Source organism: Argiope bruennichi, chromosome 3, assembly GCF_947563725.1.
Source record: "Argiope bruennichi chromosome 3, qqArgBrue1.1, whole genome shotgun sequence".
NCBI classification, from domain to species: domain Eukaryota; kingdom Metazoa; phylum Arthropoda; class Arachnida; order Araneae; family Araneidae; genus Argiope; species Argiope bruennichi.
In genome coordinates, this window is record NC_079153.1 from 60,404,296 (window position 1) to 60,418,061 (window position 13,766).

Below are 13,766 nucleotides of genomic sequence, written 5' to 3' on the forward strand. Positions count from 1 at the left end.
AAGTCTCGTTCATGTCCCAAAAATATTCGATGCGGTTCATTCTGGAATTTTCCAGAATATTCTTCAAACCAATCACGAACATGTGCGGCCCAGTGATTTGGCGCGTTGTCCTCCATAAAAATTCCATCGTAATTTGAGTCCATGGAGTACAAGAATAACTGTAAATAGTCTCCAAGTTGTTGAACATAACCATGTCCAGTTTGTTGACAAATTGGGTATGTCTTGTTAACAATTTGGATCTATGGCTTCGTGGGGTTTGAGCCACACTCGAACCTTACCATCAGCTCTTACTAACTAAAATCTTGACTCATTTGATCAAGCAACGGCTTTCCTTGGCGTCTAAGGTGTAACCAATATGATCATGAACCCAGGAGGGGCACAGCAGGCTAAGCCGTGCAGTTAGTAAAGGCACTCAAGTCGGTCTTCTGTTGCATGTAACAATAGTTACCCAAAATTTGAAGTTGTATTTTAGATGTTTTGCCTCCACCTGAATGAAATCACAATTTGACAAAGAACAAAATTGTAATCACATATCAAATTTCACATTTTTAAGTCAACGCCTTTTTGAATTATCGTGTTTTCTTGCTTATGATAGAACAGACCGATCGAAAGTCAACCCTTAGGCGGATTTGGTTAAAAATTTCATAGGTTTCCGTATTTTAGACGTTAAACATGTATATCGAATTTTACTCATCTAGCTCTATTCGTTTCGTAATTATCTTGTTAATTTAAATTCGAACCCACGGATAGACAGACAGATTTAAATAAGATTTGGCTTCAAACTCGATAGAAATCTACAGATATATTAAGACCATATATTAAATTTCAACAGTCTAACTCAAAGCATTATCCAGCTATCTTTGTCACAGACAGACAGATAAAATGCGGAAAATGTGCTTTTCGAACTAGGAGAAATTCATCAAAATCTTCAGTTCAAATTTTTTTGAATATTATATTTTCTCTGTGCTTATTGTAAGAGAAAGTTTGAGTTAACTTAATGTGCGCACAAGAAATGTTTGCATTTTAAATTTTGAATAATCTTCTGACATCTTTGATTTTGTCGGTATTTTTTAACACAATATTCGGATTTTATACCATATTTATAGGAATTCACTGGAAAATAGTATGCACGAGGATATTGAAATTTTTTAAATTTTATATATTTAAAAAAAATGAAACTTTTGTAATTTTTACTTATTATTGGAAGATAATAAATTCTTTTCGCATCTTCGTAATTCAGTATGCAAATCAAGTATCAATACTTAAGAAGTTACAATCTATTTCATATTTTTCGGTCATTTTATATAATGATTATTAAAAACTTTTCCTGTGTGAAGGCAATTTATTAAAAACATTTTACTCCAATATTGGAAACATTACTTCACAGTGTATTAAAAGTGAATGAGAATTTTAGAGAAGAAAACCAGATTTACACGTGACCATATAAATATCCGCGATATAAATCTTGAAAAATTAAATAATAATAAATATGCATTGCTTATTTATCAAGATTTAGTGAAGGGATATTGTAAAAATTTTTCTTATATAGTTTTAAATCATGCGTAATAAATACAAATAAATTAAAGATATGAATAATTTTGATTGTGTCGTCTTATTCCTTTCAGTTCAACAGAGCGAATCTTGTTTCTCTGACCGAACTTACCACTGAAGCCATTTAGTCGATGATAATGGCAACAATTAAATCATAGAAACTTGCCAAAACTCAGAGAAATCAGAGCATGACTTAGTCTTGGTTTTTGAATCTCAAAGTGAACATGACTTTTTCATTTCAATAAATTCAATAAAAACTCAGAAAATATAATGGTTGTTATCAAAAAAAATCACACAATATTTGCTATAAAATAATGTTTAGAAAATTCTAAGAGGAGTTTAGAAGAGAGAGAAAAGTAAGAAAGGCTAAACAGACAGAAATAAATTTATAATTCTATAAAAATAAATTCTATAAACCACTTCTATTCTGTAATTTCTATAAACAAGTTATTAATTTATAAAGTAATTGCATAGAATCTACAGATGCGCAATGACATCAATTACGTGATAAACATGAAAAGTGTTGCTCCAATTCCAATGCACATTTTGCAAAAGAACAAAAAGATACAACCTCGCAGCTGAGAATAAGACAATTAGATATTAGATGGCACGCAAAATTATTTTGTTATGTAAATGTGACAAACACCGATTGACTCAATTTAAGAAACAAAAAAACTTACAGTTGAAAAAGAGTTTGCTGAGTGCTTAAATAAATGTTAGAATGATTAAATTATCAAGCATCAAAATCTCACTGAAAGCATTTTTCTTTCAATATCACTCATATATTGTTATGGAAAAACGTGAGGTAAGCGCACAATGAATACTTCAGAAAATTTGATAGAAGATAAAGATGCTTTATTCCGGACGTAAACGCGAAAAATAGATAGGGAAATATAGCAGAAACTTTCTTAAAAATAGCATTTGAGGAATCAACAACATATACGTAAACAGAAAATCGTTAATTAATCGTTTGAATTAAAAATCGCTCTATCCTGTATTTATAATCTTCATGATAAGGCATGAAAAATTCTGTGAATTTCTGTTCCTCAAAGAGATGTCACCATAATTCTTGTATATTCGAGAACCTCAATTTTTCAGCTGAAGTCGTCGTTAATTGTCAATTCACTTGCCATCCATCAAATTACTTATAAAACTCTGTTCTTTACTATAAGACTAAGTGCGTAGGGTAGCACTATTACAGATACGTATCAATATATTAAAAACTGCAGAATAATGCCATAGAATATACTAAAAAATTGTATAATATTATATAATATTGAATTATATTTTACAATATCGAACATTCTATTGTTCTGCATGGTGAAAAATAATAACATTAAAAAGTGAGAAATTCTAGACAAAATATAAATTAAATACTGTTTATGAATTTTAAAAAATATAAATATTTTCGATATAATTTTAGCATAAGAAGAAACAAAGGAAACTAAAATATTGTAACTTTTAGTGATAAAAAATTCTTTTAATTTTCCAGGTCCTTGTTTACATGACTGGAGGTAGCGTTGGATTCTCGCAAGGGAACATTAAACTTTTAACAGATGATATTAAAACTTTGAAACCTACATTCATTCCAGCCGTCCCTAGGCTATTAAACAGGATTTATGATCAGGTAGTAAATCTTTTATTCTTGTGGGCCAATATTTTATATTAATACCAGTTAATAAAATTCGGCAATGACTTGAGATAACAAGAATGAAATATGAAAGATTTTAAATCTGGTAATTATTGATATTATTTTAAGATGATATTTATTTGGTGAATAGTAATTTACTAATTACGTAATATTAAAAAATTATAATTAAAAGGAACTAGTGACGACTTAATAGAACGAAAATGTCATATTCGTTTGAAAGCATTTCATAATACTGAATAAAACAGTATCGAACCATTAATAGTAAGTATTTGAAATTTGCAATGATTCTTGATTTCATTTGGAGAAAGAATTACACTGAAACTACTCATAATGGCATTTCATTTGTATGTTTTAGAATATCTTGATGATATTTGAATGCTTATAATTATTTTTCAAAAAAACTGTTGTTATATAGATAGACAGCTAATTATCATGAAAGAAAATGTATTCCTCAATGGTCTTATTAAATCACATTACTTTACTTTAAATTTACACTAAATTTATATATTTTCAACCTATTGCCGTCGGCGATCGTCTAAATTGCCCTTCATATTAATAGCATTAATTTAGTTATGTTTAGTGTGTGTATTCGCAACTTTGTGTATAGTGTGTGTATTCGTATCTTAGTGTATAGTATGTATCCGTATCCTATAAATTATATTTATTCAAAATCTGGTAATTTTAGATTTAGAAATTTGTTCTCTAGATCGACAAATGAACTCATACACATATTTGTTTTTATTAATAGTAAAAAAAATCACTAAAATATATTTAGTTTTTAAAAAATTCTAGTGTCTATTTTTGGTTCTTTTTCGCTTTAAGTCTATTCCAAATGTAATGGAAATGCATGTTTAAATGAAGTGTAAATTTGAACTATAATTTTAATTAAAATTTAAAAAAAATATTTATTTGTCACCTTCTTAAATTATCCTCACATGTTGCGATTTTAAATATGAAATTAAAATTTCCAGTTTCTAAAGCAAAAAGTCTGTTTCAATTACAAACTTTTTCGATATATTAGATTCATGAAAAAGTAAAGATTTCTACTTTCCTTATATTTAACAGATATTGTAAAACTTTTCAAAAACTAAAAAGTATGGCGCCAAATACAAAGTGGTGACAAAAATATTTATTGGCGCAATAATTCTTCTGACTATAAGGCTTAAACAATGACTGAAACAAAATTTCAGAAACTAAAATTGTTCTTGTATGGAATAAAAGACACATAAAATCTAGAATACATATTCTTCGTCTTAATAGCATGTTTTTGAGCTATGTATTATTCACCTTCATTTGTTTATTTGCACTTAGAAGTCTTTTTTTTTCCCCACGCTGGCGTCATTCTCACATCGCCAACTTCGTGACGTCATTAACACAGTTGGCACAAACAACCTTTGAACAATAGCAAAGAAACATCGGTATTCTGGATGACATTTATGCATAAGCGCGTTACGATTTCAAAAGGGTGGAAGTTACGATTGCTCGCACTTTTTTATTTACTAAGTTTAATACGTAGTGGATTTTATTTTTGATATCGCAGTGTTCCGCTGAGACCAGGAATGTTTTTTCAAACTATTCAAATGCGCATCTTTTCAACTATAACGATAGCCAAACATTTTATATCCTCCTAAACATTTAGTAAGGTTTCAACCAACCAATTTATTATATAAGACAAGAGAAAGAATAATCAACTTTTCAAAGAGTAAAATGTAACTAAATATTTCATAACTACAAATTAATCGGAATCTTGCCGTTTCTCGTATTAATGGTGGAGCAAATCATTCTTTAATAAATATTCTTATATTATCTTAGAATTCATATAGTTATCTTTTCAACAATATCAATTTCATTTCCATTTACTTTTTTTTTCAATTTTTATTAATTTTTCAGTCTAATAATTAGTTGAAAAATGCAAACGATTTTTAAAAAGAAATTTGTAGATACTTCGTTTCTAGGCAACAGTGAAACTTCGAGCTATTCTACATTTATTTTTTGACAAATTATGTTAAATGTAACTATGTAACTATCATAAATTTTACAAACATTTATACTTTTAAAATATAACTATCTGTTTTATATTTGGAATATTTTTTTTTGGTTTAAAAATTTTAAAGAATAAATAATACCATTTAATAAAAATTAAATTGTAGATCATAGAAAGATTTTGTGTACAGTAGTATTTCATTTAAATAAATTTCTGCATTAAAAATAAAGTAATTAAGAAACGTTTGTTAATGGGCACTTTGGATTCCATCAAGTACTAACATTAAATAGATTCTCATTTTCACGTACAGCGTATAATTAACATTTTAATCACAAATGCTGAAATCCAAGCCAGATTTTAACAAACTCTTTTGATAATTAATTAATACGTAAGTTTTACGTTAGTAAAAAAAATGTGAAAATTTCATTCCGAACAAAACTGAGTAATTCAGTTAATATTTAAAAAGTAGTGTTAATAATTAGTAACGATAAAGGCGACGTTTAATACAGCTTTAAATTCGAAAAAATTTAAGCGCGCTTTTGTTAGTTCACTAAAAAATGTTGTTTGATCAAAGTATTACGTTTAGTGTTTTTAATAAAAAGTATTTTTTGATGAATTTATTTGTATTATAATTATGATATTTAATAGATGTCAAAATAAAATCCTAAAAAGAGTAAAGCATTTATGAAAATATTCTTAACAAACTCGAATTTGAATAAATTTTTTTGTATATTTTGATTTTTAACGAATGTCGACAAATTTGATTGATTATGACATTTATTATAGGTTAATTTCTTTATAATATTGTTTTCAATGCCTCACGTTTTTATTATTTTTTAACGCTTTCATTTTTAATAAAAAAATTTCTATTTATTTTTTTTTAAAAATTTATTACACTGAAAAAATTCTGCTTCAATTTTTTTTTCCTTTAGTTTTCCACAATTAAGTTTTAAATGTGTTTTGTAATTCTTTATTATAAATATTAAGGTAGTTTAAAATAATTTTTTAAATCAAATTAACTATTAGAGATTGCCATTATAATGGTATCGATATTTAACCAAATTAAATCGATTAACTGATATTTGAGCTACGAAAATATTAAGATATTACATTATTTTCTAGGATACTCATCTGCCTACATATTCAAAATTATTGGCCATCAAACAGTGAATAAAAAAATTACAAAATTCCATTTTTATAAATTTGAAGACACGTTAAATTAAATAAAATATGTAAAACATGAACCTCTACTTTAAACATCAAAGCTATCGCTGTCAATAAAATTACGTCATGAAAATTAACAAAAAATGACTTCCGTTGTTTGTCTGCCACTGTTGCAAACTTTTTTCAACATTATTCATGTTTACGATATAACCTGTTTATGTTGATAATTTCTGCGTTGTTTCTAACCAAAAGACGTTACTGCAAAGCATATTAGTATTAAAAATATTACATTTATTCAAACTTTTATAAAATATCCAGATCCCAATTTGATATATGTATTAAAAATAGTATTGAATCATTTGTAATATTTAAGTGTGTAATATATTTAAAGTACTTTTTATTAGAAGAAACTGTAATTGAAATATAATGAATAAGATCTCGTGATCTTGAGAGAGCTCCCACATTCACTTAAAAAAAAAATAGCGTTCGTACAAAAATAGATTTCAGATGCACGTGATTTTAATTATTTAAAATGTTCTTCCTCAAACAACATTCTCACGGACAAATAGAAGGAAAACATCTGCAAGGGCGACCCTATTGAATAAATAACGATGCTTTGAAAAAACAGTCGCTAATGATCTTTCTGCCATCGGTTTTTTTTAAAGGATATTCTGGAAAGTGAAATCAAAACGTTACTTTCGTTTTTTCTCCCACTGTCAGTTTTCATGTAGTTCTTGCTAGGATTCTTTATTCATATGCAAATTTATTAAAATTTTTGAAGAAATAAGAGTCAAAAAAGATATATATTCTTTTGATCAGCATTTTTAACTAAAGCCTTTACTCTCATACACAATATTATTTATGTTTTTGAAAGAAATAATCTGAAAAAAATTCTTCCCTTTTGGACTTAAAATTGTATTGGTACTTAACGTAAATAAAAAAAAATATTCTCTGTCAACAAGTCATAAATGAAAGTAGATATATATATATATATATATTCGTTTGTGTAAGTTAAATATACATTAATATATCTGCATTTGACATAGTATATATAACATATATTTAAAAAAACACTTATGAATCTAAAGTCTGCCAGGGATTCTTTATCCTTCAAATTTTCAGTCTTGAAGCTGATGTCTTATCATGAGAATATCATACTTTCGGCGGTCTAATAACATTAAAACACATGATGTGATGTTTTTATATACAAATAAGGGTTTTGGCTTTTATTTCCAAAGAGTATCAAATTTTAAGAAACTTTTAATATAAGATTTGTTCATTATGAGTGTACAGTTGCTGGCCTATTTTGAATGATATTTCTGTATTCAAAATTTTGCGATGTAAAGAAGAAAAGAAATTTTAACCTCCGCCTCCCCATTACTTCATTTTTTGAGCTTGAAGAACAACTTACGAACTCGTTCGAGATTTTAATACTCTCTACATCATATCCTCCGTCTGCAAGAGTCCAATAAAAATTCATTCAAGTTATTATGATTACAAGGTAGAATGAAGAATGTATTGCAAAAACTAGATTTGTAATAAATTCTTCATTGCAATTAGCCTAAAAAGAATCCTAAAAATAGAAAATATTTAGAGCACTGCTTGGAAAGAAAATGAATAATTTGATAGAAATATTAGTTATGATGAAAGTCTATAATTTAATGGATTATACAGGCTGTTACAAAATTTCATGGAAACTTTAAGGGGAAAATTCTCATGAGTAAGTCAAATTACGAGGGATTCAAGAGGATTTTAGCAAAATTTAAAGGTTAGTCAGGAAATAAATTTTATCATATAATAGGAAAATCCCATGTTTCTTTTAAAAAGTATTGTTTACCTAAAGTTAATTCGATATTTTAAACCAAAACTATTTTACTCTAAATAGTAGTTAAAGTAAGAAGCAATCGCACAGTAGTTCTGAGATTGCTTATATATGTTTAGTATTGGATGCATCTAATGGAAATTCAAACAAGTTGTCCTTTAGTTTTCTGAAAGATTTCTAATGCATAGTCAACTATATATAGTTCTCCCATTTTCACAAGGGCTGCGGTGGCCTGGTGGTAAAGTCTCGGCTTCGGAACCGGAGGGTTTCAAGTTCGAGACCCGATTCCTCCGAAGAACCGTCGTATAAGCGGGTTTGTTGCACGTTAAACGTCTTGGCCAAACGTCCTTCCGCTGATGTGTCGTGGTGTGGAGAGGGTGGTGCCAGCTTAGGTGTCGCCCTCGTCATCTGACCGCGGTTCAAAATTACGAGGTCCATCCCAAAATAGCCTTAGTGTTGCTTTACAACGGGACGTTAATATAACTAAACAAAACTAAACCCATTTTCACAAAAGTTTTTGTGAAGCTGGATCTTTTATTATTGACATGTGCTCTATTGGATCACTCGTGTAATTCAGGCATGTATTTAAAATGACGAAATTTGTGTGGCATTACGTTCAAGTTGTTAAAGAAACATTCTCTGTGAATCGTAGATATATGAATTTTTTTCTTCAGTTTTTTTTTTTTTTTTTTTTTTTTTTTTTATATATATCGCCAACCTGTCAGTTTGGATTATGTTCCTATGTATAATAAAATTAATTTTTTTGAAATGTCTAACTTACTTTTAAAATTTGTCAGAGCTCTTTCGAATCCTCCTGTATTCAAATCTATTATTTATTTATATGTAAAGGAATTTATAGGTTGGATTTTAATGTTTTCTTCACGTAGAGATATGAAGAGAGATAATAACTTGAGGGGAAAAAATGTTGGAATCTAAACTTCGCTATAAAAGAATTATTATTTCATTATTTAGTAATGATTCTTGGTTTCTATTTTTAGATCCAGAATGGTGTCCAGGGAAGTAAATTAAAGAAATGGATCATGGATATGGCATTATTAAGCAAACAAGCTGAACTTGAAAGGTAATTCATACACTGAATTGAGTAAAATAACAATAAATGCTCTGAGAAATCTTAAATATATAGTATATATATTTTTTTATATCAAAAAAATCAACGCGAAAAATAAAAATCAGTTTATTTTTGAAAGAACGCGCTGCACTCTTTAGCTGCATTAAAGTGTAACTACTTCACTTACACTTCTTTTCAGCTGTGTACCTTATAAATGCCGATTCGTTTAAAAATAAATAAATCTTTCCAAAATATTGAAAAATATAGAAACTTGAAATGTAAAGAAGTTTATTTTCATCTATTTAGGAGAAAACTTTCAACTGCAAAGACATACGTCGGTTAGAAAAATAGAATTTTCTAAGGTTTCCCAGTTTATGCTATTGATCATTTCACAGCTGCAAGCACGGAGTACGAAAATAAAAAATAATAATAAAGCTAGAGACATACAGATAGTCTGAAGGATTATAGATAATTTCATCTTAACTATTCATATTCAGGAAACATTAGAGAGAAAAATCAGACATCTCAAGAAGGCCAAATCTCAGTGATATGCGATTCAGTACATAAGGGAATGAATGCCATTAAGGAGTCTCAAAATTAAATGATTACGGGAAAATTTGCACAGTCATACATAATTCAGTCATCACTGGTTAATACTTAGATTATATTCGCGATGCACATCAATTACGAATAGTAAATGGTTAACTTTTATTGTGCGGACGAACACGAACGACATTAGCATAAATAAACAAAAGTTATTATGCAAATATAAAAAAGGAAGTTATGAAAAATTATACCATTTCAAACAACAAAACAATTGCTTTTAATCTTACAGTAGATTAAAGAATCTCAATGAATTATTCGAAATTCAGATTGATGCAACTTACATTGCGTTTATCGCTTGGCATGATCAGTCTCTTTTATGATTTTCCTTTTCAAATTTTTACTAGTAGAAAAATATTTTCTAAGAAATTAATTCTAGCCTAATATTTCATAACTAGTCTCTTTTGAAGACCAATTTGGTTCATCGATAATATTGGTTGTACTTAATTTCAATTAAATCTCCTATGCATAACTTGATGTTCATAATTCTCTAAACAGATTATTTTTACACATCAAATAATGACAGACATTAAAATCTCATTATTATAATGGCTTTACATCTGCTCCATTTATTCATATACTTGAACCTCCCAATTCGAGTCATATCGCATAGCATCAGAGTGACATTAAAAATTTGGGTGTGAATAATGCATTTTAAATTGCTCCTTTTCTTTTGCGATAGAGCAATTTCTCTTTCTTATTACTTCTACATGCATACATTATTAAGCATGCATTTTTAATAAAATGATGCAATAATATGGATTATTTTTCTTTTTTAACTTTCAACTATGGAAAAAATTCACGCGATTAAACATTTGGCGTAAAAAATTAAAAAAAAACTTTGAATTTCATTGCAACAATAAAATATATTGTTAAAAATCAAACAAAAATATTTTTCAAAGATTTTCAAAATTCAGCAAAAAATTGGCTCTCAATTAAATTGGTGCTTTTAAAGAGATAACTTTCTAAATTATAAAAGAGAAAAATCATTTTTATTCAATAATATTTTTCAAAGTCATTTCGGAAAAAAGCGGAAATAATTTAATTTTATATTATTTAATTCAAGTTCTAATAATAATTTAATGAGTTGGTCAAGCAATATGGCTTGTAAAGACAACACATACAAGCATACTTTAATGCATTTCTACGGACCATTTTGCAACAGTTTTTATTTATATGAAGAACTGAGCTTTGTAAATGGAAGTTTTATTTTATTTTATTAAAAAAGACTGCTTCCAACATTTTCAGACATATTGTTACGAATCGAAGTGTCTGGGATCGCTTTGTTTTCAAACCAGTCCAAGAGAGCTTAGGCGGAAGAGTTCGACTCATGGTAACTGGGTCTGCACCATTGGCTAGTAATGTTCTAACGTTCCTTCGATGTGCTCTAGGTTGTACGGTAAGTGAAAAACTTATCGGTTTTTAATCTCTTTGATTTTAATAACAAAATATAACAGGCTGAAATCTATCTAACTAACAATAATGTGTGTAGCGTCCAGATCGTTTTTTATTATTTACTAGTTACGGTAACGCAAATGCGTGAATTTTTCTACGCCAGTTGGGGTAACGCTATGCAGATTAGAAATTTTTAATTTCCTTTATTCTGTTTTATTTTAATTCAAAAGTACTTCAGAATGAATCTGAAAGATTGATTTATTAACAATGTTTAATTTTAAATGCATCGAACGTTAAGAAAATAAACAGAATCGTTTTAAATAATCGGTCAAAAAATCTTAAGCCTAGCCTCATTAGAGTGGGGGAAAAAACTGAAGCCTTACTCATTTGGCGGCGGGGAAAATGAAAGGATTTTTTTAGGTGGGAAAGTTAATTTTTAATTATAATTAAAAATTCAAAATAAGGGACCCCAGGTGCACGTTCCCGACCTCCAAGGTACGTATGTGCCAAATTTGGTAATCTCTTTGGCCTGTAGAGCGCCAACACACACACACACACACACACACACACACACACACATACACATTGATATTTATATAAATATAGATTAACCATTGTTTCGAATTTCAGACTGTTACATTGAGCATTTTTATAGCTGCATTGAACCAAGCGCTTTCATTGGCTAGTTAATGAAGCTGCAAAATTCTATTAGATATGTAATAGATGGTGTCCGCCATGAAAAGTTGGCTGGAATTAAACAAAAATTATCCAACTGGTTATGAAATAAACGTATTGTCTCTTGACCTATGGCTAAAGGTCATTCTTTGCCTTATCTTTAACTCTTTAATTATAAAAAAATCTCAGAGAGAAAACATTTGAAAACATATTAAAGAAACATTCTATTTATTTATAATAAATACTAAATAAAAACAATAAATAATATTTAAAATTTACGTTGAACTGTAATTAACTTTAAATTCGATCAATGAACATATCCGAATTTAAACACTTTCCGAATATTATGTAACGTTTTATATATTTGCGTCCATTTAATATCTTAATAATCGAAGTTCTTAGTAAAAAGTAATATTTTAATCTTGAGAATTTTTTTAAATAAAATTTAACTTTATTGATGACATTGGTGGGTCAAAAACATTTACTTTAAATAATGTTTCAATGGCACATTCGTGTATTTTATCAAACATTTTTCCAAGAATATTTTTGTGAAGACCCGAATAACAAGTTACGAATAAAAACGAAATGAATTTTTAGTGTCTGTAATAAAAATGTAACTGAATGTGAAATACTATTTGATTTCAGATTATAGAAGGATATGGTCAAACAGAATGTGTTGCTCCAAGCACAATGACTTTGGTTGGGGACTACAGTGTTGGTAAGTGCCCATGAATAAGATTTCATGAATTTTTGAAGAAAATATGTTAACTTTAATTTTTTTTATTAAAGAAGAAGCTTTCTAAAAATTTCCATTCTTTTCACTGTAGTGTCAAGAAGAAATGGTTTCATATATGTTCAAAATAGCAGCTGATTAACCATAATGATAGTTAGTTTATTTTACAACAAGAAATTATTACAAAATAGGAAATAAAAATTTAACGTTTTCCTTTTATCTACAATAAATGCAAGGCAGTTTACTACCATTTTATTTTTAAAAAGAGAACATAAGAAAGAAAGCACATATTGTTTGCCAACGGATTCTAAAACCCGCCGCGGTTGTGTGTATGCGTTAGAATGGGTTTAATTTGACAAAATAAGGCTGAGAGGAAGAATGAAGAAAAGGATGTTTATATTTAACAATAAAGTAAATTCTGGAAAAGCGCACATTCTTCTACGTTTCATCTCTTAGTGGGATAGAATCGTCTAAAAGTTGTCGTTACAGGATACTGAAACGAACAATACTGTAATCTTCCAAAATATTTTACCGCAAAATGTTGATAAATCATCCCGTTTTATACTAACTAGTTCAAAAAACTAGTTTTTTAATTATATATTCCTGTTCGTTTACGCGTGTACACAATAAACTCAAAAACGCAGGAAAAGTCATGGTGGAAATTTGCCTTACGATCTGTATAGCAAAATATGAATTTTTATGAAATCGTTAAGAGAAGAAATACTTTTTTTATTAATAAAACTAGATTATTCTCTTTTCGCTTTAATATTACACAAAAATATGCCATAAAATATTTGCCATTCACGTTGATTGAAATATTCAAAGAATTATTCCTTTTATTTCAAGTTTAGGCACAACTAATTGTTAACAATTGCTAATTCCTTTATGAAGAATTTTGAATAATGCCAAAAATTTTAAATATATAACCAATAGATATATTTGTGAAATAGCAGAGGACCATGAATTGTGTCCCAAATATCTGAGACCGGTTCAATCTTCGCAATTGCGTTTGCTAATGTAGAAGTGATGAAGATGATATTCAACATTATGCACTCAAGTGTTCTCTCACCGTTCACCTAAGGAAAAGGATATCTGGCCAAACCAACCTTCTTTCCATCT

The 13,766-nt window shown here is 28.4% G+C and overlaps 1 protein-coding gene across 2 annotated transcripts in view; it reads left to right on the plus strand.

The window, feature by feature from the left end:
* LOC129963191 (long-chain-fatty-acid--CoA ligase 1-like) overlaps window positions 1–13,766 on the plus strand; it is a 66,307-nt gene that overhangs the window by 34,907 nt on the left and 17,634 nt on the right. For both annotated transcript variants that reach the window (XM_056077361.1, XM_056077362.1), the window contains exons 11-14: window positions 3,044–3,178; window positions 9,171–9,253; window positions 11,093–11,243; window positions 12,560–12,632. In XM_056077361.1, the coding sequence (XP_055933336.1) occupies window positions 3,044–3,178; window positions 9,171–9,253; window positions 11,093–11,243; window positions 12,560–12,632 (442 nt within the window). The remainder of the gene's footprint in view (window positions 1–3,043; window positions 3,179–9,170; window positions 9,254–11,092; window positions 11,244–12,559; window positions 12,633–13,766) is intronic.